The sequence below is a fragment of the Pongo pygmaeus genome, chromosome 2 (genome assembly GCF_028885625.2).
Source record: "Pongo pygmaeus isolate AG05252 chromosome 2, NHGRI_mPonPyg2-v2.0_pri, whole genome shotgun sequence".
Taxonomy (NCBI): Eukaryota; Metazoa; Chordata; class Mammalia; order Primates; family Hominidae; genus Pongo; species Pongo pygmaeus.
This window is the reverse complement of record NC_085930.1, coordinates 164,451,047-164,476,426: the sequence shown is the minus strand read 5'-3', so window position 1 is coordinate 164,476,426 and position 25,380 is coordinate 164,451,047. Positions and strand designations below refer to the sequence as shown.

At 39.5% G+C, this 25,380-nt stretch overlaps 1 protein-coding gene across 5 annotated transcripts in view; it reads left to right on the top strand.

The window, feature by feature from the left end:
* Nucleotides 1-25,380, top strand: part of PLCH1 (phospholipase C eta 1) — a 266,633-nt gene that overhangs the window by 195,395 nt on the left and 45,858 nt on the right. For all 5 annotated transcript variants that reach the window (XM_063661314.1, XM_063661316.1, XM_063661313.1 and 2 more), the window contains 2 exons: nucleotides 9,345-9,465; nucleotides 13,518-13,689. In XM_063661314.1, the coding sequence (XP_063517384.1) occupies nucleotides 9,345-9,465; nucleotides 13,518-13,689 (293 nt within the window). The remainder of the gene's footprint in view (nucleotides 1-9,344; nucleotides 9,466-13,517; nucleotides 13,690-25,380) is intronic.

The window sequence follows — 25,380 nt, the reverse complement described above, 5'->3', positions numbered from 1 at the left end:
TGGGTTCCAGGTGGTGAGTATACAGAAGTAAGCAAAATAGGAATTCTGTCTTCGGGAAGTTCACAGTCTAGTAGAAGGGATGAACATTTTTAAAAAAATAATATAAACCAGGCATGGTATTGTACACCTATAGTTTTAGCTACCTGGGAGGCTGAGGTGGGAGGATTGCTTGGGACCAGGAGTTCAAAGCTGCAATGTGCTGTGATTGTGCCTGTGAATAGCTATTGCATTCCAGTCTGAGCAACATCGTGAGACCCCACCTGTGAGAGAGAGAGAGAGAAACAATGTGAAAATTCCACCGGTTGGTTGATATACAGTGGTATAGAAGTGGTGGTACAGAGAATAAAGTGCAAGGTAAAATGTGATGAGAAATCAGTTAGGCTAGGAAGGGAGCTGGGGGTCAGCTGTAAAGGGTTTTGAGTGCTATGGTGAGGAATTTCAATTTTAGTTTTTGGTAATGAGGGGCCAGTGAAAGGTTTTAATATCTATAGTGATATGATCAGATTTGCAGTTTAGAAAGATTATTTGGGCAACAGTGTGAAAGGATAATTTTAAAAGTTTTTTTTTTTTGACATGTGTGTTTGTGGAGGGAGAAGGGAGGTGAAACTGGAAGCCGGAAGTTGGTGGGAAGACTATCACAGTGAATCCAAGGGAGGATTCCAAAATCTTGGACTAAGTGAGAAAGAGATGATGTTAAGGATGCAGTATTGAAGAGGTAAACTTAGTGGAAACTGGTGAGAGAAAAGAATGAAAGGAATGAAGGGGAGAGCTAGAAGGTGGATGGTGCCACCCCATACTGTAGGGAATCTGAGAAGAAGAGCCCAAATGAGTCCAGTTTTCCGTCTGCTGAATTTAGATTGATTTTGTAACAAGTATGTGAACATCTTTATCAGTCATTTGGATAACAATGTCTGAACTTAATGAAGAGTCTGGGCAAGATAAGGATTCCAAAATGCTGAACTTGGTATGTGGTAGTTAAAATCATGGAAGTGTACAAGATCATTTACAGAGAGAAGGGGAAAAGAGAAAGAGGCCTGAGGACTTCAGCGATACAACAATTAGGAGTAGGGAGCACGAGGGGAGCCAGCAAGACCAGTGCAGAGAACAGGAGTACTTGGATCTAAAGGATGAAAGGGTTAGAAAGGAATAGCCAGAAATGCCACAGGGAACAGAAAAGTAAAATAAAACTAAGTATCCAATTTAGCTGTATTTGACAGCAGGGAATTGTTGGTGGCCTTTGCTATGTAGGTTGGTGATATGTTAGTGGGCAGTTGGTTACCTGCTGTGGATTGGTGACTGGGCATTTTTCTGCATCCAAATGTTTGATGATATAGGCTGGGGGGCAGTTTTGAGACTTGGAAGTGGGGGAAATAATATAGGTTTGTTTTCAGGTGGGATAAAGGGGACAAGAAATTTTTGAAAGGGCGCATGCCTGTTTTCTCAGAGAAGTATAAGAGAACATCATCCACTCAGTTTAAAGTGAGTGGAGATTGGCCACAGGGCTTAAAATCAGCAAATTGTTAAAGAAGTCATCAGAGAATGGGAAAGGAATTGACAAGGTAAGTCAAGGAAGCCCAAGCTGATTTCAAAAACGGTCTTTACTGATTCAAAATCTGGATGCTTAGACTCCCTTTGATCCCATCCCCAACAGTACTCATCTGCTTAGAGAAGGAGTAAAGACAGATTATGGAATTGATCCAAGTCTCGGGATTTCTAGATCATATTAAATATCTTCAAGGTATTGGTGAGAGCTCTTATAAGTAACTGACAGGGGCTCCATGGTTCTAGGAAAGGAAGCGAAGTGGATAGGGGGCCATAAAATAAGATTAAGAGACTAGAAGACTCAAATAAATAGAAAAATGTGGAAAGTTGTCATCACACTTTAAAAAAATGAGAACAGAGAGCTGTCATTGCAATGGGACTTAGTCACAGGTGAGAATTTCCAGATTGTGTCATGGGTGAGCATCATGGAAACAGAGTGAAGCAAGGGACTATTGGCCTTGAGGAGGTCAGTGCTAAGGGATTAAATAGATGGTTACATGGTGTTTTAATTTACAAAGTATGCAGACAGGAGCAGATTGGAGATTAAAACTGTAAACCAGACACTTAAGTATAAAAACAATGCGGCCAGGTGCAGTGGCTCATGCCTGTAATCCCAGCACTTTGGGAGGCTGAAGCAGGCTGAGACTTGAGGTCAGGAGTTTGAGATCAGCCTGGCCAACATGGTGAAACCCCATCTCTACTAAAGCTACAAGAATTATCTGGGCCTGGTGGCATGCGCCTGTAGTCCCAGCTGCTCAGGAGGCTGAGGCAGGAGAATCACTTGAACCCAGGAGGCAGAGGTGGCAGTGAGCTGAGATCACGCCTTTGCACTCCAGCCTGGGCAACAGAATGAGACTCCATCAAAAAAAAAAAAAAAGAATGCTATAGAAAAGGTGATTGGAAGAAGCCAGAAAGGTATAGCTGGATAGAATAAGCTTCAAAGGAGGAGAGATTTTTTAATGAGTGTAGAAGAACAATCATTTAAAAGTAGCAGTAAAGGCATAGATAATGCCTTCTGGTTTATATCTAAATCTTCTGTGATTTATACAAAAGAGCATCCTTGGAGAAAGGAAGTAGTGCCCTTGAAGGTAAGCTGGTGCTTAGCCAGGGTAAGGAGGTTGAGGAGAATTCCAAAGGGAGTCTGAAGATAAAAGGGAGTTGGCTTATGATTGAATGGAGATGCCATGAGTCACAGGGAATTGTCTTTTGATTTTGGTGGGGAATGTGCTGGGAGTCAGCAGTGGGATGACTGGTTTTCCTAGGCATGGTGGAAAGTGTAGGGCAATGAATAAAGCAGTAGGACAATGAGATAAGACTGCTTAACTGGAAGGGCCTTTCTTTGTCAGATAGTTTCTAGCTTGAATTTTCTGCTACAAAAGTGACAGTAATATTATTAAGGTAAATCAACATGCTTAAAAAATGGGCAGGTATTAAAAACTACCTGCATACAGAAACATTAGGATGACTACAAATTGAATGCTCTGTAAATTTAGTCGTTCAATAGTATTTTTGCAATAGTTGCAGAGAGTACATACCAGCAATAGTGATTAACAATTGAGTAGCTTAAACAACTGAATAATGAAGATGCTATAAAATATTAAGAGGAAGAAATCCTTTCAAGCAATAAGAGGTCTCAAGGTGACATTCTGCTCTCAGCCATTATTCAGCCCTTTGTTTGCTCAGCACTCAACAAGTTTTCATGTCTGGCATGCATAGAGATGCCCTGAGCACACAGCCTCATTGGATTCACACTGATGGTTGCCTATCATTGTAAATAGTGACATTTTCTTGGAGGTTCAAGTACAGAAAATGACTTTTAGTGACTCTATGAAGTGACAGTCAACTCTAGACAATTTTACAACTTTGTTAATTCTGTCTCTTCTGCTCTATTTCTTTTGCTTTTCAGTTCCTTCAGATACCTAGGCTTCTCTTTTTGGTTTACCTGTCCAAAATCAGTATCCTACCCAAGCCTAACCATGTTTCTGTCATTAATTCCTTATACCGACTCAAAACTTCTAAACCTGCAACTTTGTTTGGGGTATTAAGAAGGAAAGTTATCTGATTAAGATAATTCATGATAAAGTACACATGATTTTTAGTTGTTGCTTTTCCAGTAGTCTTTTAATTCTAAAATGGGAGCTTTTGGAAATTGTGTGCAGTAGATGACATTGAACAAGAGCCTTCTCTTGTACCTTCTTACTTCCTGTTTTCCAATCGCTGCTGTAATACAAAGAAGCGACTTGGCTCTGTATGTCCAAAAGGTTACCTTCTCCAGATACTTGTACAAATGAGGCTATGCACAGCTATGGTATAATTTTAAAGGATATGCAATTTTTTATATGCTCCCAAATATCTTCCTCACCAGCTTGCATCAGTAAATTCTTTCCCTAGTATTTGGCTTAAAGTTCTTATTATTAGAATAATCTATAACTGGACAATAGAAGTTGAACTACTGTTTCTGGAATGTTTTTCTTGAGGAAAATAATTATATTTATCTCAGAGACTTGGTCAGCTTTGCATTTGACCTATTTCTTTGTATTTGTTTGTTTGTTTTGTTTTTGTGTGTTTGACCTATTTCTTATTGGAAATCGTGGTTGTCACCTTGGATTTGAATGTATTGTGGAAGGAAAAGAGGACCTACTATGATTTTAGCACCTTTAGTGGACCAGGTCCTGGCTAAGTGTTTTCCATGCATTCTCATTTAATTCTTATAACACCATCAAGAAAGAGGGAATAATCTCTTCTTAGAGATTCAACTCAGAGTTAAATAAATGGCTTAAGTTCCCAAGGTTAGGAAGCTTGGAAGCTGGGATTTGAACTGAGGTTGGTCTGACTCTCGAATTGCACTGTTCTCCAGAAAGTCTGTGTGTTTTCGGAGGAGCAAGCATTGAATGACATGACCAACCCTAGGGAATTGAATGAGGCTGTCAGGTCGTATAAGGATGGCCAGAGAAAGTGAGGAGCATAACATAGAGGGGAGGTTGGCATTAAAAGGAGGAATTTGCTTCATTTGTGATTAGGCCTACCACCTAAATATTTAGATGTTGCTGAAGGCTTAGCATTTGGTGACATGATCTCTGTGGTCCTCCTAACAATTTCTGTCAGTCCTGTGATTTGAAGACCTTAGTCCACATTTGAAGCTTGGGCACGGAGACACCAATGTATGTATAGTAGTCTCCTCTTATCTGTGGTTTCACTTTCCATGGTTTCAGTTAGCCATGGTCAGCCGCACCCCGAAAATATTAAATAGAAATTCCAGAGAGAAACAACATATAAGTTTTAAGTTGTGTACCATTCTAAGTAGTGTGATGAAATCTCATACTGTCCTACTCTGTCCCTTCTTCACCACAAGAGGAAAGGTGATACAGTAAAATAAGATATCTTGAGAGAGAAACCACATTCACATAACTTTTATTGCAGTATAATTGTTCTGTTTTACTATTAGTTATTGTTAATATCTTACTGACCTAATCTATAAACTAAACTTTATTATAGGTATGTATATATAGGAAAAAAACAAGGGTGTATGTATAAGGTTCAGTACTTTGCAGTTTCAGGCATCTACCGGGAGCCTTAGAATTTATCTCCCAAGGATAAAGGGGTACTCCTGTATACCTAGTGGCATTTTATCTGCCATGTGGCCAGATGAAGGTATTTTTATTCTTAAACAGCTGCAGTTAGAATTTAAAGAACCCAATTTATAGAATGTAGCTGGTCATGGATTGAAAATTTCAGGTCCCACAGCTGTTTTCTGAAGCTGCTTTTGCCAAGGGTAGCACTTGAGAGATGGAGAAGAATGATTCTATACAGTGTTTTCACACTATTGTGACCTGGAGGCTCTCTCTACTTTCAAGCTTCTATTTTGGTAATGTTATGTTTTCCATCTCCATTAGTTCAGCTGCAATAATGTCCTCAGTCAGGATATGTACATAGTGTCTTGAGGAAGAGCAATAATTCTTTTTGGTGAGGTGGGTTTGTCAGCAAATCAAATTGATAACATTTTTACACGGCCTTTTATTCGCTTGATTTTCAGCCTGAGTTGCTTAATAAATATGGATGTTCTGTCCAGGGGATTTTCATTCTCATTATGGGACTGATGTTGCATTGCTGTTGTAATCGGTTTATGACTTCTCCCGTTATCTCTGGGAGTGCTATCAGGGTGGAACGTCTTTAAGCTCCATTATGAAAAGCTGTTGTGTTAGCTATTTGGCCTTCAGAATGGCCAGAACTTTGTCAGAGTTGCTTGCTTTTGGGGTTCCATAGTGTGTAACCTGATTAAAAAATGGGCCCGGCTCTTTTATGAGCAGGAGAATTGGACAGAGGATTTCTACCTTGCCAACATTCCCATTTACAGCATTAGCACTTACAGGAAACTTCACTGCCATTTGAACCTGGCCACGAATGCCACATATTAAGATGCCAGTACCATTTGGGAATATTGTTGTCTTCATCTCACAGACAAGTGATGGAATTAGATATAAAAAGTGAACATTAGGAGAACCTCCTATCCTCAGTTATGAATATTCTGCCTATGTTGTAAATACTAGCCAGAGTGCCTTCTTTCATGACTCGTGTGGTTTTGATTTTTGATGTAGACACGGTAAGCAAGTTGGGCAAGGTATTGCTTTGTCGCCTTTGCATTCTTTTGGAAAAGCTATTAGTTCCTTTATGAAGAATCCTGTTATGCCCTTTCTTCTCCAAGAAGGGACCACAAAACAGGGGAAAAGTTGTTAAAATTATATATTATTTGAAACACCTGTTAATTTTTTTTCCATAATTATTTCCAGAGACAAATTAAAGACTGTCAAGTACATGGAAAAATATGGATGATGCTTCTCTTGTGAGAAGATGTTGTTGATACATTTGACCTCATTTGCAGGCCCCAAGGAACAGTAGACACTGTCTGATAATATCTCAGAACGTTTGGTTTTCTTAACAGCATCTTATCCTTAAACATTGTTTTTAGCATTCCTGTGGTATCAACCGTGAATGTTTTTTCTTCTTTTATTTTTTCTATTTTTTTCCCATAGGGATATTTGAACAGCCAGTGTTTAGTGGATTAATATAGATAGCTGTATTAGTCGGGATTCTGCAGAGAAACAGAACCAATAAGATATATAGAGAAAGCAAGAGATTGAGATTCGTTGGTTGATTTTTAAGGAATTGACTCTCATGCTTGTGGGTGTTGGCAAATCTGAAATCTGTAGAGCCAGCCAGCAGGCTGGAATTCAGGCAGTTTCTGTGTTGCAGTGTTGAGAATTTATCCTTGAAGGGAAACCTCAGTCTTTGCTCTTAAGGCTCTCAGCTGACTGGGCGAGGCCCACTCACGTTGTGGATCATAATCTGCTTTACCCAAAGCCTACTGATTTAAATGTTAATCCTATTTTTAAAATATCTTCACAGAACATATAGACTGGTGTTTGACCAACTGAACATCATAGCCAAGCCTCATTGACATGAAAAATTAACCATTACAATCACATTATAATTATGGTGAACATTTTGAATGTTTTAGAAGAAAAACAGAGATATCTCCTGGGGTAATACACAAAGCACACATATAGGGGAAGGTGCTGCTGAAATAGAGAACATATGTGGTTCGGAACTGTGTGGTCCTAATTAAAGGCAGAGTTTCTTTTTTTTGAGACGGAGTTTCATTCTTGTTGCCCAGGCTGGAGTGCAATGTCACTAGCTCGACTCACTGCAACCTCCACCTCCCGGGTTCAAGCGATTCTCCCGCCTCAGCCTCCTGAGTAGCTGGGATTACAGGCATCCACCACCACACAGCTGATTTTTTGTATTTTTAGTAGAGAAGGGGTTTCGCCATGTTGGCCAGGCTGGTCTCAAACTCTAAAGGCAGACTTTCAATCAGCATTCCATTATGCAAATTCAGCTTGCAGAAATGTTTATGTTTGGCCCATATTGTAGTTTTTAAAATGGATTAATTGCCAGTATTTAAAAATTGGGAAAATTCACAGCAATAAAATCTAGACATTTTACTTTCCTCAGAAGATCTGGCAACCAAGGTTTTCATTCCTACTTAGTAATGATTGACAGTAAGTAGTTATCTCATTCAGGCACACATTTCCCATTGAGCTGCTGCACTTATTTATATTAACTGCTAGGCTCTTGGTGGTGTTTGAGATGACGACCTCTTGCCATAAGGAAAAGAGAGATCCTGTGGGCTAGCGAGGTTCTGTGAGGGATCCTAGTTTTGCCTTGATTAGGATTTAGATAAGCAAAATGAGAAGGAGATATGTCAGTTGACTTTAAAGAAAAAGCAAAGACACATGGAGGTGGAAATGTATGTGAGAAAATTTGCCTAACCAGAAGAACAAGCCTGTGAGCTTGGGTGTAGGAGAAAGTAAGATTGAATTGTCAGACAGGAGCTAGCATGGTAATTAAGGCAACATTGTCCTTTTAACAATGAAACTTCAAATTTTCTGTGCCTTAAAACAACTGAAGTTTATTTCTTGATTATGTGAAGTTCAAAATAGGTGTTCCTAGTGGGCGAATCTCTCAAGCAGTTTTGTCTTTTTCCATCTTGTGGCTGTGCCATCTTCACCACTTCTAAAGTCACAGCAGAAGAGGAAAGAAGATGAATGATTATATAAGGCAGCAGGTTTCTGTCAACCATACCTGGAAGTGGTGCACATACTTTCTGCTCACATTTCACTGGCCACATCCTTCTGCAAAGGAAGGCTAGGAAATAGAGTCCAGCTGTGTTCCCTCGGTAAAAGAAGAAACAGGGTTAGTGAATGATTAGCCAGTCTCTAGTACAAGAGACAGGGGCGTTGGAGGTAAGCACACAAGAGCTACTGTATGATGTAAGATATTTATTAATCCATTTAGCATGTATTTACAGACTACTTACTTCTCTGTGTTGGATGCTGTGCTATGCACCAAGTAGGCTTTTGAGCAAAGGAGCAATGCGGTGAAAGTAGTGTTTTGAGGAATTACCCTGGGGGCAAAATATATAAACAAGAGAAAGCAAATTCTTAGTCAGAGGGGGATGGTGAAGAACCTACTGTCTTTCTCCAGCTGAGAGCTAATGAGATTGTGTGGGTAGAGAGCAATATTAATAGTATCAATAACAATCATAGTTACTATATACCATGCAGTGTTACAAGCTACTTTACATATATTTAACTGTCACTCAAATTTATGATATAAGTGCTATTACTCTCCTTTTCTAGATGGGGAAAGCAAGTCTTCAAATGATTAAGTTATTTGCCCAAATTCACATAAATCTTGGCAGGGCTCGAGGATTTGAACTTAGGAAGTTGATGTTATTTTATAACTACTGTGGTATTAATGAAATGGAAATCAATCTAATAAAACATTGTGAGCTTAAGTGAACAATAATGAAAACTGTATTATTGATTTGAGGACACTGTGACTTTCTAAAAGACCTTCATAACCTGAAGAAGAAGAAGAAGAAGAAGAAGAAGAAGAGAAATTGGATAAATGACCTTTCAAGAAATCTCCCTATCCTTGGGAACACTTGACTGGATTTAGATAACTTCTAATGAGTTTTTGGTGAATTCTGAGCTGTTTAAGAATATGACATCTTTTTAACCACACTCAAATCACTGTGTCTTGAGGAAAAGCAATTCTTTAATTCTTTGTTCTGATAAATATGCCAGAACATCGATTTCTGTGTCTGTGTCATGTCTTTGTCAGGATTGAAATGGGTATAATTTCAGATAATGGACTTGAAATAATATGTGTCTGGTATTTCCAGAAATATTAATAAACACCAGAGACTTTGGGTTGTTGATATAAACTTCTGTTTTTGGCAGTTGACTGTTGGGATGGCCCGGATGGAGAGCCAGTAGTACATCATGGTTACACTCTCACTTCAAAAATTCTCTTCAGAGATGTTGTGGAGACCATCAACAAGCATGCCTTTGTGAAGAATGAGTAAGTACAGCAGCACCTGCGAGCTAAGCAGTAGCCTCCCGCATGGAGCATTGCCTGATGTAATGTAGCTACAAAACCACATCCTCTTCCTTGGACTCTGCACTGCCCTCTTTGCTAGACTAGTTTTCTCCTTGCTTCTCAGCAAAACACTGTGAACAAATAATGTGGCCTTCGCGTTTGTACTTTTTCGTGCTGCATTGATTCCTTATCCCATTCTTTCTCAATATGCCCCCTTAAAGACATTCTTGCAAAGAGTGACCTCTAAATTTCTAAATCCAGGGTGTAGAGTGTCCATAAAATCTGGAAACATAGGTTACTATGTACATAATTAGTGGGTTTTGATCATGATGGATGTCTTATCTATACACTGAGGTGTCTGGAGTCCTTATGTTACTTGACCCTCTCCTTGTCATTTGACAGTGTTGAATATTTCCTCCCCACTACTTGCCTTTTTTGGTTTCCATTATATCATTCTCCCCTCCATTGCTCTCATTGCTTCTCAATCTCTTTTTTTTGTCTTGCGGTCTTCTATTAATCTATTTCTTCTTTAATGGTTAACTGTTTTCTAAGGTTTTGCCCTAGATCACTTTCTGGATATTTATCAAATTCTATGTCCAGAACTTTTCCCCCAAGTTCTAGACCCATGTCGAAAAATACTCAGTGAGGCCGGGCACGGTGGCTCCTGTAGCACTTTGGGAGGCTGAGGAGGGTGGATCACGTGAGGCCAGGAGTTTGAGACCAGCCTGGTCAACATGGCGAAGCCCTGTCTCTACTAAAAAAACACAAGTATTAGGTGGATGTGATGGTACACATCTGTAATCCCAGCTACTCGGGAGGCTGAGGCATGAGATTTGCTTGAACCCAGAAGGCGGAGGTTGTAGTGAGGTGAGATTGCACCACTGCACTCCAGCCTGGGTGACAGAGTGAGATTCCATCTCAGAAAAATAAAAATAAAAATAAAAATCCTCAGTGAATATTCATGTGAGTATCCCATAGGTGTGGGGAGCCACAATGGTGAGCAGAAGATAAGACTCCTGCCATTAAGGAGCTTACTCCCCAAGGGGAACTCAGCATCTCATTCTGCCAAACCTCCCCTTGCTTCTTGCTCCATTTCCTCTTATTAATAGTTAGGGGCAGCACTGGCCTTGACCAGAAACTGGGAGTCATTCTGGACTCAACCAATTCTTGGCCATTCTACTTCCCAAGTTATCTTTTGACTCCATTGCCTCCTGTTCATTTTTATTTCCCCCTTTGGTTCATCCTCCACACTGGTGCTACAGTTTTCTTTCTGAAATATGAGCATGGTGATTCAATTCTTGTCTTAAAGCCTGTCAGAAGCTCTCTCAATACACAGGCATGTCTTCATGTCCCTTAAGGTCTGGCATCTCCCTTGTCTTCCACTATCATCTTCCACCATTATTCCACAGAGATTTAGGATTCTGCCTTCAATGACTGTCTTTCAGCTTCCCCATTGAGCCTGGCTCTTTCCCAACTCCCCACTCTTACGTATGCTGTTCTCTCTGCCTGGAACACCCTTCCCTGTTAGTCTATCTGATTAATTCTTGCTTATTCTACAAGGCCATTTAAGTATTGTCCCTCCGACAACTTACTAATACCACCAGCTGATTTAAATCTTCTTTTTCTCCATATTTTCTCTGTATTTAGCACCCTGCACATATTTCTGTCATATCATATAGCACCCTCTTGCAATTGGTTGGTTACTTGCCTTCTTTTACATCTGTAAGCCTGTGAACTCACTGAAAATATGAGTAATGTCTTATTATTTTGTATTCATTTTTGTTGTCTAGCAGGTACCTTCAGTATACCAGCTATTCAAGAAAGGATTTTTGAATTAAAGGAAACAAATTAAAATTACAATTGTGTAAAATTAATTTTTTAGAAGTTAGTAGCCTTTAAAATTTCCAATATTTGGTTGTCTCATTAATTAAACATGAGGTTAAAAATGCTTTTCTAATAAGACACACTTGCTGCATAGCAGATTTAGTTTATGATGCCTCCCATGTGGAAGAATCTTGAACACTGCAGTCTAATGGGTCTTCACAACCCTGATTTCTATAGGTCCTAGCCAAATGGGTGAAGTAATTTTGCCCTTATTTCCCAATGTATGAAGTAGGGTGTTGAGAAGGCCTGCCACCTATGTATCTTGGAAGATCCTCCGGTGATTTGACAATTTACTTCAATTTTGGGAACCCTTAGAAGAAAAGCACTTCAAATTAAAACAGTTAATAAGCTTGTTTAGTACATTTTAAAAGTTCAGCCTTTTCCTCTCCTTTCTTAACTTTGGTTGCATCTTTATACCAGGGTTTCTCAACCTTGGCACTATTGACTTTGTGTACTGATAATTTTTTTTTTTTTTTTCTGATAGAGAGCTGTCCTGTGCAGTGTAGGGTGGAAAGCAACATCCTCAGCTTCTACTCACTATGTGCCAGTAGCAACCCTGAAGTGTGACCACCAAAAATGTCTTCAGATATTGACAAGTGTCTCCTGTATTGGGGGGGAATAATTGCCTTATTCCCTGTTGAGAAGCACAGCTTTACGCTAAACATCATCAAACACTATTTAGGCTTTTTTTTTTTTTTTTGAGGCAGCCTTGCTCTGTCACCCATGCTGGAGTGCAGTAGCATGATCTCAGCTCGCTGCAACCTCCGCCGCCCGGGTTCAAGCGATTCTCTTGCCTCAGCCTCCTGAGTATCTGGGATTACCGGCACGTGCCACCATGCCTGGCTAATTTTTGTATTTTTAGTAGAGACAGGGTTTCACTATTTTGCCCAGGCTGGTCTCGAACTCCTGGCCTCAAGTGATCTGCCTGCTTCGGCCTCCCAAAGTGCTGGGATTATAGGCATGAGCCACTGCTCCCTGCCACTAATAGATTTTTTGTAAATGAATTGACAATGTGAAAATTCCTTGTTAAAACTCCCTGTTGTGACTGCAGGACAACTCAAGGTTGTCAGTTTGTTGTTGCTGTTGCTTTTCCCTCTTCTGGCACTTTAGGGCAAAACCTATGTGAAGAAATGAATAGCAAACAGATTGTAGTCGAGTAAGGAAACCTACCTCAGCCACAAAGTCTCATCTGTAAGATGACCTACAGTATCAGGTTTTACTAATGAGGAGAGAATGTAGGTCTGGAGGTCATAGCCCGTATTGTGGAACTTGTGCTTGTCATGAAAGCCTGGAAAAAGTTTTTCTGCACATTGATATATTAGGTGATTTAAATATATTGCCTATTATGTCTGAAGTTATGTAACAGAAAACTAGAAAAAAGTCAATGAACCTGAATTTGAAATAATTTCTTATTCTGAGGAAAAAATAAGGTTGAGAGAGGAGTAAAATCATGTAATCAGCCCTGATCTCCTTTCTGCCTTAGCCACCAACTCCTTTAGGTAATTATTTACATGGATCTCATGTTTTCTGTGCAGAAACCTGAGTGCTGGTGTAGAATGAATGCTTGGCTGGTTTTTATTTTTATTTTTTGACAAAGACTAGTATATAATTCTATAAAAGTGATTTTGAAATGTGTGATGTAGGATGCTATAAAACACAGAATTCCCTTATGTTATTTTATCCTGAATCATAATTTTCAAGGTGGGGGTTAATTATATATTTTAGAGTCAATAACTTCATTTAATGATATTCAGTAGTCTCTTAGATGCTTTTAGACTTTTGAATAAATAAGACAAAATTACATTATATGAGTTTACTTTCTTTAGACTTCTCATCTCTTTTAAAATTATCTTTTCTTTTGAAAGAAACATAATATATCTACCATTGTTTCCTGATGCAAAATGTTAGAAAAGCCATCCCATGTGGATTGGTATTTTGTTCATCCATTATGCTTAGCAAAGTATATTTGCTCGGAGGAATTTTTTAAATGCATTTCTAATCTTTCTCATTTTAGAAGCATTTTAATCATCATCAGTATCACAAATACTGTCACTAGGATTGTAACAACACAGTGAATACTGAATCATTTTCAAAAATCCCTGTGAGTTGCCTGCACCTGACGCCTCTGGACTGTGTTGCTCTTTTCTCAGGTTTCCGGTTATATTGTCTATCGAGAATCACTGCAGTATCCAGCAGCAAAGGAAGATTGCTCAGTACCTGAAAGGAATATTCCGCGACAAACTGGACCTGTCATCTGTTGATACAGGGGAGTGCAAGCAGCTTCCAAGCCCTCAAAATTTGAAAGGCAAAATTCTAGTAAAGGTAATTACTTCAAGTAATGCAATAAAAGACATTCATTATCAGCTAAGCCTGCCCTCCCTTAAAGAATAAAAATGGGTTTCAAGGGAGAGTAATAATTAGAATCAATACATGAAGGATTGTCTAGATCTATGTATGCGCCTTATTCCAATTTTTTTATAGTTGTGTCTTCAGAAGAAGCTTATTGTTGACTGAGCACATATTCTGAGATTTGTACTTATGAAGTGAAAACATCAATACTGTAAGCCAAATGTTTGATATTTTAGTCTGTAATAGTTCACACTAGAAAGAAATGTGTGTGTAGGAGCGTGAGGTTCAGGAAAGGAGAAGGCTCCTTGTATCCATATCTGAAAGCAGTTCTTTCAGATTTTTTCCTCCCATTTCAAGCTCCAATAACTGTCTGTCAAAAAAAACAAAAAAAACCCCAAAAAGCTTCATGGTTGATCAGTCTTGGTTATGCAAGTGAGAAGAGCTCACTTCAAAGAGGAACACAGGCACAGACATAATGCCCCACAGGACTCATGTACGTGTGAAAGAGCAGTAGGTGAACAGAATGACATTTCATAAACAGATTTTCTGAGGGAGGAAGCTTACTACAATAAATATTATTCATGCAAAGAATAGCCAGAAAGACAGTTCTTTCAGTTTTCAGATCACTGACTTTGTGGTTTTACTTATTTCCAGTGAATTTTGTGTGTTTGTACTAAAACCACCTTGGGTGGCCACATCATTTTGTGATTAAAAATGTAAAGGAAAGCAATAGGGTAGTAAAATTCAAACTGGGTTATATTTTACTTAAAAGAGGTGTGTATGAAAAAACAAATATATAGGAGGAGCAGGAAAGTCAAGGAGGCAATGTAATTTCATGGCAGGACTTCAACTGGGGCTTTAAGGGAGAGCAGCACATGGAAAAGATGGAACATATTCATTCTTAGAATTGGTCAAAACCTATTTTCTACCAATTAAATGAAATTATAGATTCTGAATACATCAAAAAGGTGTTGCTAGGCATTTATATGCATAAAGCTGTTTTGAATAAAAGCTCCACATAATGCAAGAGATAACATGAAGGCCAATTTGCCCAAGTCTTGCTAAAGCAAACTTTTATAGGAAAAATTGATTTGTGGGTTAGAAAATGAAATGTCATCTTTATAACCTTGTAAATGTTTCTACTTCCTAAATGTTCTTTAGTCAGCAGTCGGGATGTTAAATGCAGAATAAATTCATTTGACTGAAATCTTTCTCTTTTGGACAGTGGAACTCACAGTGGATATTTAATGTGGACTAATTGAGTCTCCTTTGCATAACTGGGCTTTGAGTTATTTGACAGAGAATATCTCAGAGCTTATGGCATCAGGATGTATCAGAGGCAGAAAGTCTGAGGCACTCATGGGAAAGGGTGGCAGCAATGTGAACTGCAAGTATTTCAAGAGCATCTGAGATCCATTTGCTAGTGGTAATGTTGTTTAGACATTAAGGAGCTGCCTGGATCTGCAGACCAGCGCAACCCCATTTAAAGCAGAAACAAGGCAACTGATTTCTTGTGTTCCTTTATTATCAGAGCAATCTCTGATTGAAAAGGCAGGATGTCTATGGCTACTTACCACTTTGGAAACTGACAAGTTGTTTATTATTACAACTATTACACACATATGTTCCAATCATGCATACATACACATTTATATATGTATAAATTTTCTGGTAAAATACAGGCAAAGTTCATTTTATTGTATTTTACTTTATTGCATTTCACAGACACTGCATTTTGTGTGTGTGTGTGTGTGACAAATTGAAGGTTTGTGGCAACTCTATGTTAAGCAAGTCTTTCAGCACTGTTTTTCCAAAAGTATGGGCTCACTTTGTGTCTCTGTGTCACATTTTGGTAATTCTTGCTCTATTTAAAACTTTTTCATTATTATTGTATCTGTTGTGGTGATCTGTGATCAGTGATCTCTAATGTTACTATTGCAATTGTTTTGGGGAACCATAATCCCTGCCTATATAAGATGGCAAACTTAATTGATAAGTGTTGTGTGTGTACTAACTGCTCCATGAACCGCCTGATTCCCCATCTCTCTCCCACTCCTCAGTTCTCCCTGTTTCCTGAGACATGACGGTATGGAAATTAAGCCAGTTGATAACCCTACAATGGCCTCCAAGTGTCCAAGTGAAAGGAAACTCACATGTCTCTTACTTTTTAAATATATTTATTAATTTCAGTAGGTTTTGTGGGAACAGGTAGTGTTTGGTTACATGGATAAGTTTTTTAGTGGTGATTTCTGAGATTTTGGTGCACCTGTCACCTCAGCAGTGTACACTGTACCCAGTGAGCAGTCTTTTATCCCTCGTCCCCTCCCACTTTTCCCCCTGAGTCCCCAAAGTCCATTATATCATTCTTGTGCCTTTGTGCCCTCATAGCTTAGCTCCCACTTGTAAGTGAGAACATATGTTTGTTTTCCATTCCCGAGTTACTTCACTTAGAATAATGGTCTCCAGCTCCATCTAGGTTGCTGCAAATGCCATATTTCATTCTTTTTATGGTTGAGTAGTATTCCATGGTGTATCCATGTATACCACATTTTCTTTATCCACTCGTTGATTGATGGGCATTTGGGCTGTTTCCATATCTTTGCAATTGTGAATTGTGCTGCTAAAAACATGTGTGTACAGTGTCTTTCTCATGTAATGACTTCTTTGCCTCTTGGTAGATATGCAGGAGTGGTATCTACCAAGAGGAAAATATTTACTTTTAGTTCTTTAAGGAATCTCCACTGTTTTCCATAATGGTTGTACTAGTTTCCATTCCCTCCAGCAGTGTAAAAGTGTTCTGTTTTCACCACATCTATGCCAACATCTGTTATTTTTTGATTTTTTGATTATCGCCATTCTTGCAGGAGTAAGGTGGTATTGCATTGTGGTTTTGATTTGCATTTCCCTGATTATTAGTGATGTTGAGCATTTTTTCATATGTTTGTTGACCATTTGTATATCTTTTTTTGAGAATTGTCTATTCATGTCCTTAGCCTACTTTTTGATGGTATTATTTGTCTTTTTCTTGCTGATTTGTTTGAGTTCCTTGTAGATTGTAGATATTAGTCCTTTGTCAGACACATAGTTTGTGAAGATTCTCTCCCACTCTGTGAGTGGTCTGTTTACTCCGCTGATTATTTCTTTTGCTATGCAGAAGCTTTTTAGTTTAATTAAGTCCCATCTCTTTATCTTTGTTTTTGTTGCATTCACTCTTGGGTTCTTAGTCATGAAGTCTTTGCCTCAGCCAATGTCTAGAAGGAGTTTTTCCAATGTTAACTTTTAGAATGTATATGGTTTCAGGTGTTATATTTAAGTCTTAGATCCATCTTGAGTTGATTTTTGTGTAAGGTGAGAGATGAGGATCTAGTTTCATTCTTCTACATGTGGTTTGCCAATATTCCAGCACTATTTGTTGAATATGGTGTCCTTTCCCCACTTTATGTTTTTGTTTGCTTTGTCAAAGATCAGTTCACTGTAAGTATTTGGCTTTCTTTCTGGGTTCTCTATTCTGTTCCATTGGTCTATGTGCCTATTTTTATACCAGTACCATGCTGTTTTAGTGACTATAGTCTTATAGTATAGTTTGAAGTCAGGTAATGTTATGCCTCCAAATTTGTTCTTTTTGCTTAGTCTTGCTTTGGGTATGTGGGCCCTCTTTTAGTTCCATATGAATTTTAGGATTTTTTTTCTAGTTTTGTGAGGAATGATGATGGTATTTTGATAGGGATTACATAGAATTTATAGATTGCTTTTGGCAGTATGGTTATTTTCACAATATTGATTCTACCCATCCATGAGCATGGAATGTGTTTCCATTTGTTTGTCATCTATGATTTCTTTCAGCAGTGTTTTGTAGTATTCCTTGTAGATATCTTTCACCTCTTTGTTTAGGTATCTTCCTAAGTATTTTGTTTTATTTTTTGCAGCTATTGTAAAAGGGGTTGAGCTTGGTTGTTGTTGGTGTATAGCAGTGCTATTGATTTGTGTACATTGATCTTGTATCCTGAAACTTTACTGAATTCATTTATCAGATCTAGGAGCTTTTTGGATGAGCCTTTAGGGTTTTCTAGGTATACAACCATATCATCAGTGAACAGCAACAATTTGACTTCCTCTTTACAGATTTGGAAGCCCTTTATTTCTTTCCCTTGTCTGATTGCCTTGGCTAGGATTTCCAGTACTATGTTGAACAGAAGTGGTGAAAGTGGGCATCCTTGTCTTGTTCTAGTTCTCAGGGGGAATGCTTTCAGCTTTTCCCTGTTCAGTATAATGTTGGCTGTGGGTTTGTCATAGATGGCTTTTATTACCTTAAGGTATGTCCCTTCTATGCCGATTTTGCTGAGGGTTTTAATCATAAAGAGATGCTGGATTTTGTTAAATGCTTTTTCTGCATCTATTGAGATGATTATGTGATTTTTGTTTTTGATTCTGTTTATGTGGTGTATCACATTTATTGACTTGTACATGTGAAACCATCCCTGCATCCTTGGTATGAAACCCACTCGATCACGGTGGATTATCTTTTTGATATGCTGTTGGATTCAGTTAGCTAGTATTTTGTTGAGGATTTTTGCATCTATGTTCATTAGGGATATTGGTCTGTAATTTTCTTTTTTTTGTTATGTCCTTTTCTAGTTTTGGTATTAGGGTGATACTGGCTTCATAGCATGATTTAGGTGGGATTCTTTCTTTCTCATCTTTTGGAATAGTTTCAATAGATTTGGTACCAGTTCTTTGCATGTCTGATAGAATTAAGCCGTGAATCTATCTGGTCCTGGACATGTTTTGTTGTTGTTGGCAATTTTTTTAATTACCATTTCAGTCAGACTGCTTGTTGTTGGTTTGTTCAGGGTTTCTGTTTCTTCCTGGTTTAACCTCGGAGGATTGTATATTTCCAGGAACTTATCCATCTCCTCTAGGTTTTCTAGTTTGTGCATGTAAAGCTGTTCATAGTATCCTTGAATGATCTTTTGTATTTCTGTGATATCGGTTGTAATATCTCTCATTTTGTTTCTAATTGAGCTTATTTGGATCTTCTCTCTTCTTTTGTTGGTTAATCTTGCAAATGGGCTATCAATTTTGTTTATCTTTTCAAAGAACCAGGTTTTTGTTTCATTTATCTTTTGATTTTTTGTTGTTGTTTCAATTTCATTTAGTTCTGCTCTGATCTTTGTTATTTCTTTTCTTCTGCTGAATTTGGGTTTGGCTTGTTTTTGTTTCTCTAGTTCCTTGAGGTGTGACCTAAGATTGTCTGTTTGTCCTCTTTCAGACTTTTTGATATAGGCATTTAATGCTATGAACTTTCCTCTTAGCATCACTTTGCTGTATCCCAGAGATTTTGAAAGGTTGTGTCACTATTATCGTTCAGTTCAAGGAATTTTTAAGTTTCCATCTTGGTATCATTGTTGACCCAACAATTATTCAGGAGCAGATTATTTAATTTATATGTATTTGCATGTTTTCTGGGGTTCCTTTTGGAGTCAATTTCCAATTTTATTCCACCGTGGTCCTAGAGAGTACTTGCTGTAATTATGATTTTCTTAAATTCGTTGAGACTTCTTTTGTGGCCTGTCATGTGGTCTGTCTTGGAGAATGTTTCCTGTGCTAATTAATAGAATGTATATTTTGCAGTTGTTGGGTAGAATATTCTGTAAATATCTGCTAAGTCTATTTGTTTTAGGGTATAGTTTAAGTCCATTGTTTCTTTGTTGACTTTCTGTCTTGATGACCTGTCTAGTGCTGTTAGTGGAGTATTGAAGTCTCTCACTATTATTGTGTTGCCGTCTATATTATTTCTTAGGTCTAGTAGTAACTGTTTTATAAATTTGGGAGCTCCAGTGTTAGGTGAATATATATTTAGGATTGTGATATTTTCCTGCTGGACTAATTCTTTTATCATGGTATAATGTTCCTCTTTATCTTTTTAAACTGCTGTTGCTTTAAAGTTTGTTTTGTCTGATATAAGGATAGCTGCACCTGCCCACTTTTTTTGTCCATTTGCATGAAATATCTTCTTCTACCCCTTTACTTTAAGTTTATGAGTCCTTATATCTTATGTGAGTTTTTTGAAGACAGCAGATATTTGGTTGGTGAATTCTTATTCATTCTGCCATTCTGTGCCTTTTAAGTGGAGCATTTAGACCATCTACATTCAAAATTTGTTTTGAGAGATAAGGTACTATTAGATTCATTTTGCTAGTTTTTTTTGCCTGAATACCTTTTTTTTTTCTTCATTGTATTGTTTTATAGGCCCTGTGGGACTTATGCTTTATGGAGGTTTTATTTTGCTGTATTTTGAGGTTTTCTTTCAAGATTTAGAACTCCTTTTAGCTTTTTTTTTTTTTTTTTTTTTTTTTTTTTTTTTTTTTTTTTTTTGTAGTGCTGGCTTGGTAGTGGCAAATTCTCTCAGCATTTTTGTTGCCTATGATCTGAAATTGGATTATTGTGTGTGTCTGAAAAGGACTTTATCTTTCCCTTATTTATCAAGCCTAGTTTTGCTGGAAACAAGATTTCTTGGCTGATAATTATTTTAAAGGGGGCTGAAGATAGGACCCCATTCCTTTCTAGCTTGTAGGATTTTGGCTGAGAAATCTGCTTTTAATCTTATATCTTATAGGTTTTTCTTTATAGATTACCTAATGCTTTTGCCTCACAGCTGTTAAGATTCTTTCCTTCATCTTGGCTTTAGATAACCTGATGACTATGTGTCTAGGTGATGATCTTTTTGTGATGAATTTTCTAGGTGTTCTTTGAGCTTCTTGTATTTGGATGTATACATCTCTAGCAAAGCCAGGGAAGTTTTCCTCAATTATTCCCTCAAATAGGTTTTCCACACTGTGAGATTTCTCTTCTTCCTGGGGAACACCAATTATTCCTAGGTTTGTTCATTTAACGTAATCCCAAACTTCTTCCAGGCTTTGTTCTTTTTTTTATTCTTTTTTCTTTGTCTTTGTCAGATTGGGTTAATTCAAAAGCCTTGTCTTCAGGCTCTGAAGTTCTTTCTTCTACTTGTTTGATTCTTTTGTTGAAACTTTCCAGTGTATTTTGCATTTCTCTAAGAGTATCTTTTATTTTTAGAAGTTGTGATTGTTTTGTATTGATGCCGTCTATTTCTCTGGATATTTTTTTCATCCATAGTCTGCATTACTTTTGAATTTCTTTAAATTGTTTTTCACCTGTCTCTGGTGCATCCTTGAGTAGCTTAATTATCAACCTTCTGAATGCTTTTGCTGGCAAGTCAGGGATTTCTTCTTGGTTTGGATCCTTTCTTGGTGGGATATTGTGATCTTTTGAGGGTGTTAAAGAACCTTGCTTTTTCATATTGCCAGAATTGTTTTTCTGGTTCCTTTTCATTTGGGTAGACTATGTCAGAGGGAAGATCTGGGATTCAAAGGCTGCTGTTCAGATTCTTTTGTCCCACAGGGTGGTCTTCTAATGTGGTGCCCTCCCACTTCCTCTAGGCATGGGACTTCCTGATAGCTGGACTGTAGTGATTGTTATTGCTTGTCTGGGTCTAGCTACCCAGCGGGGCTACCAGGCTCCAGCCTGGTACTCAGGAATGTCTGCAAAGAGTCCTGTTAAGTGATCTGTCTTCAGGTCTCTCAGCCATGGAGACCTGTTCTGGTGGAGGTAGCAGGGGAGTGAAGTAGACTCTGTGAGGGTCCTTGGTTGTTTTGTTTAGTGTGCTGGTTTTCTCGAATGCTGGTTGTGCTAAGTCGTTGGTTGTCCTCCAGCCAGGAGGTAGCACTTTTAAGAGATCATCAGCTGATACGAGCTTGCCCTAAGGTCACCTGGATACATATTTGGGTTTCTCAACCAATGGGCAGGGCCATAGAGCTCCCAAGAGATTATGTCTTTTGTCTTCAGCTACCAGGGTGGGTAGAGAAAGACCATCAGTTGGATGCAGGGTTAGGCATGTCTAAGCTCAGACTCTCCTTGAGCAGGGCTTGCTGTGGCTGCTGGGAGTTCTCAGTCCAATGGAGTTATGTTCCCAGGGGGATTATGGCTGCCTCTGCTGCATCATACAGGTCACCAGGGAAGTGGGGAAAGCTGGCAGTGACAGGCTTCACCTAGTTCCCACTCAGCCAGCAAGGCCAGTCTCATTCCCACCACTAGCACCGCGTTTATATCCAGGCAGCTCCTGAGCAGGGCTGAGATCTTGCCCCAGGCTACAAGCCTCCCTACTGAGAAAGCAAGCAGGCCTTTCAGGCTCCACCCCTCCCCACCTGCCATGGCCTCTGTGCTCCTATCTGCACTTCCTGTTTGCTCCCATCACTGCCCCCAGATTCTGCCCATAAATGTTTATGCTTGGTTGTAATTATTACAAAGTTCATCTCGAAGTTTCCTTCTCCCTATATTCTTTCCCCAATTCTACTGGTAGCCTTCCCAAAGGCCCCTGTGAGACAGTCAGTCAGAGTGATTTCCCTGGGTACTGGCTGTGCCCACAGGGCTCTTCCTGCTGCTTCTTCTACCTTTATATTTTGCTAAGCTCTCTAAATTTGTTTCAGCTGTTGGTAAGGCCAAATCCTTCTCTCATTTTATTAGTCTGTTGTCATACTGCTATAAGGAAATACCTGACACAGAGAAATTATAAAGGAAAGAGGTTTAATTGACTCACAGTTTCACAGGCTTAACAGGAAGCATGTCTAGGAGGCCTCATGAAACTTACAATAATGGCAGAAGACAAAGAGGAAGTAGGCACCTTCTTCACAAGGTGGCAGGAGAGAGAAGGGTGAACAGTGAAGGGAGAAGAGCCTGTTATAAAACCATCAGATCTCATAAGAACTCACTATTATGAGAAGAGCATGGGGAAACTGCCTCCCGATCCAATTACCTCCCACCAGGTCTCTCCCAAGAAATGTGGGTATTATGAGGATTATGATTCAAGATTATATTTGGGTGGGAACACAGCCAAACCGTATCATTCTGCTCCTGGCTGCTCCCACATCTCATGTCCTCACATTTCAAAACACAGTCATGCCTTTCCAACAGTCCTCCAAAGTCTTAACTCTTTCCAGCCTTAACCCAAAAGTCCAAGTCCAAAGTGTCATCTGCGACAAGGTAAGTCCCTTCTGCCTAGGAGCCTGTAAAATCAAGAGCAAGTTAGTTACTTCAAAGATACAATGTGGGTACAGGCATTGGATAAATGCTCCCATTCCAAAAGGGAGAAATCGGCCAAAACAAAGGAGCTACAGGTTCCATGCAACTCCGAAATCCAACAGGGCGCTTATTAAACCTTAAAGCTCCAATATAATCTCCTTTGATTCTATGTCTCAGATCCAGGTCACGCTGATGCAAAAGGTGGGCTCCCACGGTCTTGGGTGGCTCCACTCCTGTGGCTTTGCAGGGTACAACACCCATCTCCCACCTGTTTTCACAGACTGGCATTGAGTGTCTTCAGTCTTTCCAGGCACACAGTGCAAGCTGTCAGTGGATCTATCATTCTGGGGTCTAGAGGACGGTGGCCCTCTTTTCACAGCTTTATTAGACAGTGGTCCAGTGGGGATTTTGTGTGGGGGTCTAACTCCACATTTCTATTCCACACTGCATTGAGGGCTCCACCCCTGCAGCATACTTCTGCCTAGGCCTCCAGGTGTTTCCATACATCCTCTGAAATCTAGGCAGAGGTTCCCAAACCTCAGTTCTTGACTTCTGTGCACCTGCAGGCCCAACACCATGTGGAAACTTCCAAGGCTTGGAGCTTACACCCTCTGAAGCAATGGCCTGAGCTGTATGTTGGCCCCTTTTAGCCATGGCTAGGATGTAGGGTGCCAAGTCCCAAGGAAGGCTGCACAGAGCAGTAGCAGGGCCCTGGGCCTGGCCCACGAAACCATTTTTTCTACCTAGGCCTCTGAGTCTGTGATGGGAGGGGCTGCCATGAAGGTCACTGACATGTCCTGTAGACATTTACCCCATTGTCTTGGTGACTAACATTCAGCTCCTTTTTACTTATGCAAATTTCTGCAGCCGGCTTGAATTTCTCCCCAGAAAATGGGTTTTTCTTTTCTTTTCTTTCTTTTTTATTTTGAGATGGAGTTTCACTCTTGTTGCCCAGGCTGGAGTGCCATGGCGTGATCTCAGATCACCGCAACCTCCGCCTCCTGAATTCAAGCAATTTTCCTCCCTCAGCCTCCCAGGTAGGTGGGATTACAGGCATGTGCCACCATGCCTGGCTAATTTTGTACTTCTAGTAGAGATGGGGTTTCACCATGTTGGTCAGGCTGGTCTCAAACTCCTGACCTCAGGTGATCCACCCTCCTTGGCCTCCCAAAGTGCTGGGATTACAGGCATGAGCCACAGTGCCCAGCTGGATTTTTCTTTTCTATCGCATCATCAGGCTGCAAATTTTCCAAACTTTAATGCTCTGCTTCCCTTTTAAACATAAGTTCCAATTTCAGATCATCTCTCTCAAGTTCAAAGTTTCACAGATCTCTAGGGCAGTGGCAAAATGCCACCAGTCTCTTTGCTAAAGCATAGCAAGACTGACCTTTGCTCTGGTTCCCAAAAAGTTGCTCATCTCCATCTGAGACCACCTCAGCCTGGACTTCATTGTTCACATCTCTATCAGCATTTTGCTCAAAACCATTCAACAAGTCTCTAGGAAGCTCCAGACTTTCCCACATCTTCCTGTCTTCTTCTGAGCCCTCCAAACTTTTCCAACCTCTGTCTGTTACCTAGTTCCAAAGTCAATTCCACATTTTCAAGCATCTTTATAGCAGTGCCCAACTCTCTGCAGTACCGATCTACTGTATTAGTCCGTTTTCACACTGCTATAAAGAAATACCTGAGACTGGGTAATTATAGAGGAAAGAGGTTTAATTGACTCACAGTTTCTCAGGTTTAGCAGGAAGCATGGCTAGGAGGCTTCATGAAATTTACAATCATCGCAGAAGGTGAAGAGGAAGCAGTCACCTTCTTCATAAGATGGCAGGAGAGAGAAGAGTGAGCAGTGAAGTGGGAAGAGCCCGTTATAAAGTCATCAGATCCTGTGAGAACTCACTCACTATCACAAAAACAGCAAGGGGTATCCGCCCCCATAGTCCAATCACCTCCCACCAGATTTCTCCCTAGTCATGTGGGCATTATGGGGATTACAATTCAAGATGAGATTTGGGTGGGGACACAGCCAAACCATATCACCTGTGATCTAGATTTTCAGGTTCCCTAGTGAGGACATGTGTTCGAGGGTGGATCTTCCCTGCTCACACTTTGGCCACTCACAGTTTTTCAGCTGTCTCACAGAGCTTGGAACAGCAGTCTGCTTCCTTCAAAGGGTCTGTGAATTCTTTCAGTTTTCCTGATATGTTCCTGCAGTAGTTCTTGTAGCACAAGTTCATGATGCCAGTCTCCACATGCTGTTCCATTGTCCAAGTGGGAGCTGCAAGTTAGTCCTGCCTCCTAGCTGCCATTTTCCTCTGGCATCTCCACATGTCTCTCACTTTCAATCAAAAACTACAAATGATTAAGCTTAGTGAGGAAGACGTGTTGAAAGACAAGACAGGCTGAAAGCTGGGCCTCTTGTACCCAATAGCCATTTTGTGGATGCAAGAGAAAAGTTCTTGAAGAAAATTAAAAATGCTACTTCAGTGAACACACTAATGATAGGAACGCAAAATAGTCTTAACTTATTGCTGATAGAGAGAAAGTTTGAGTGGTCTGGATAAA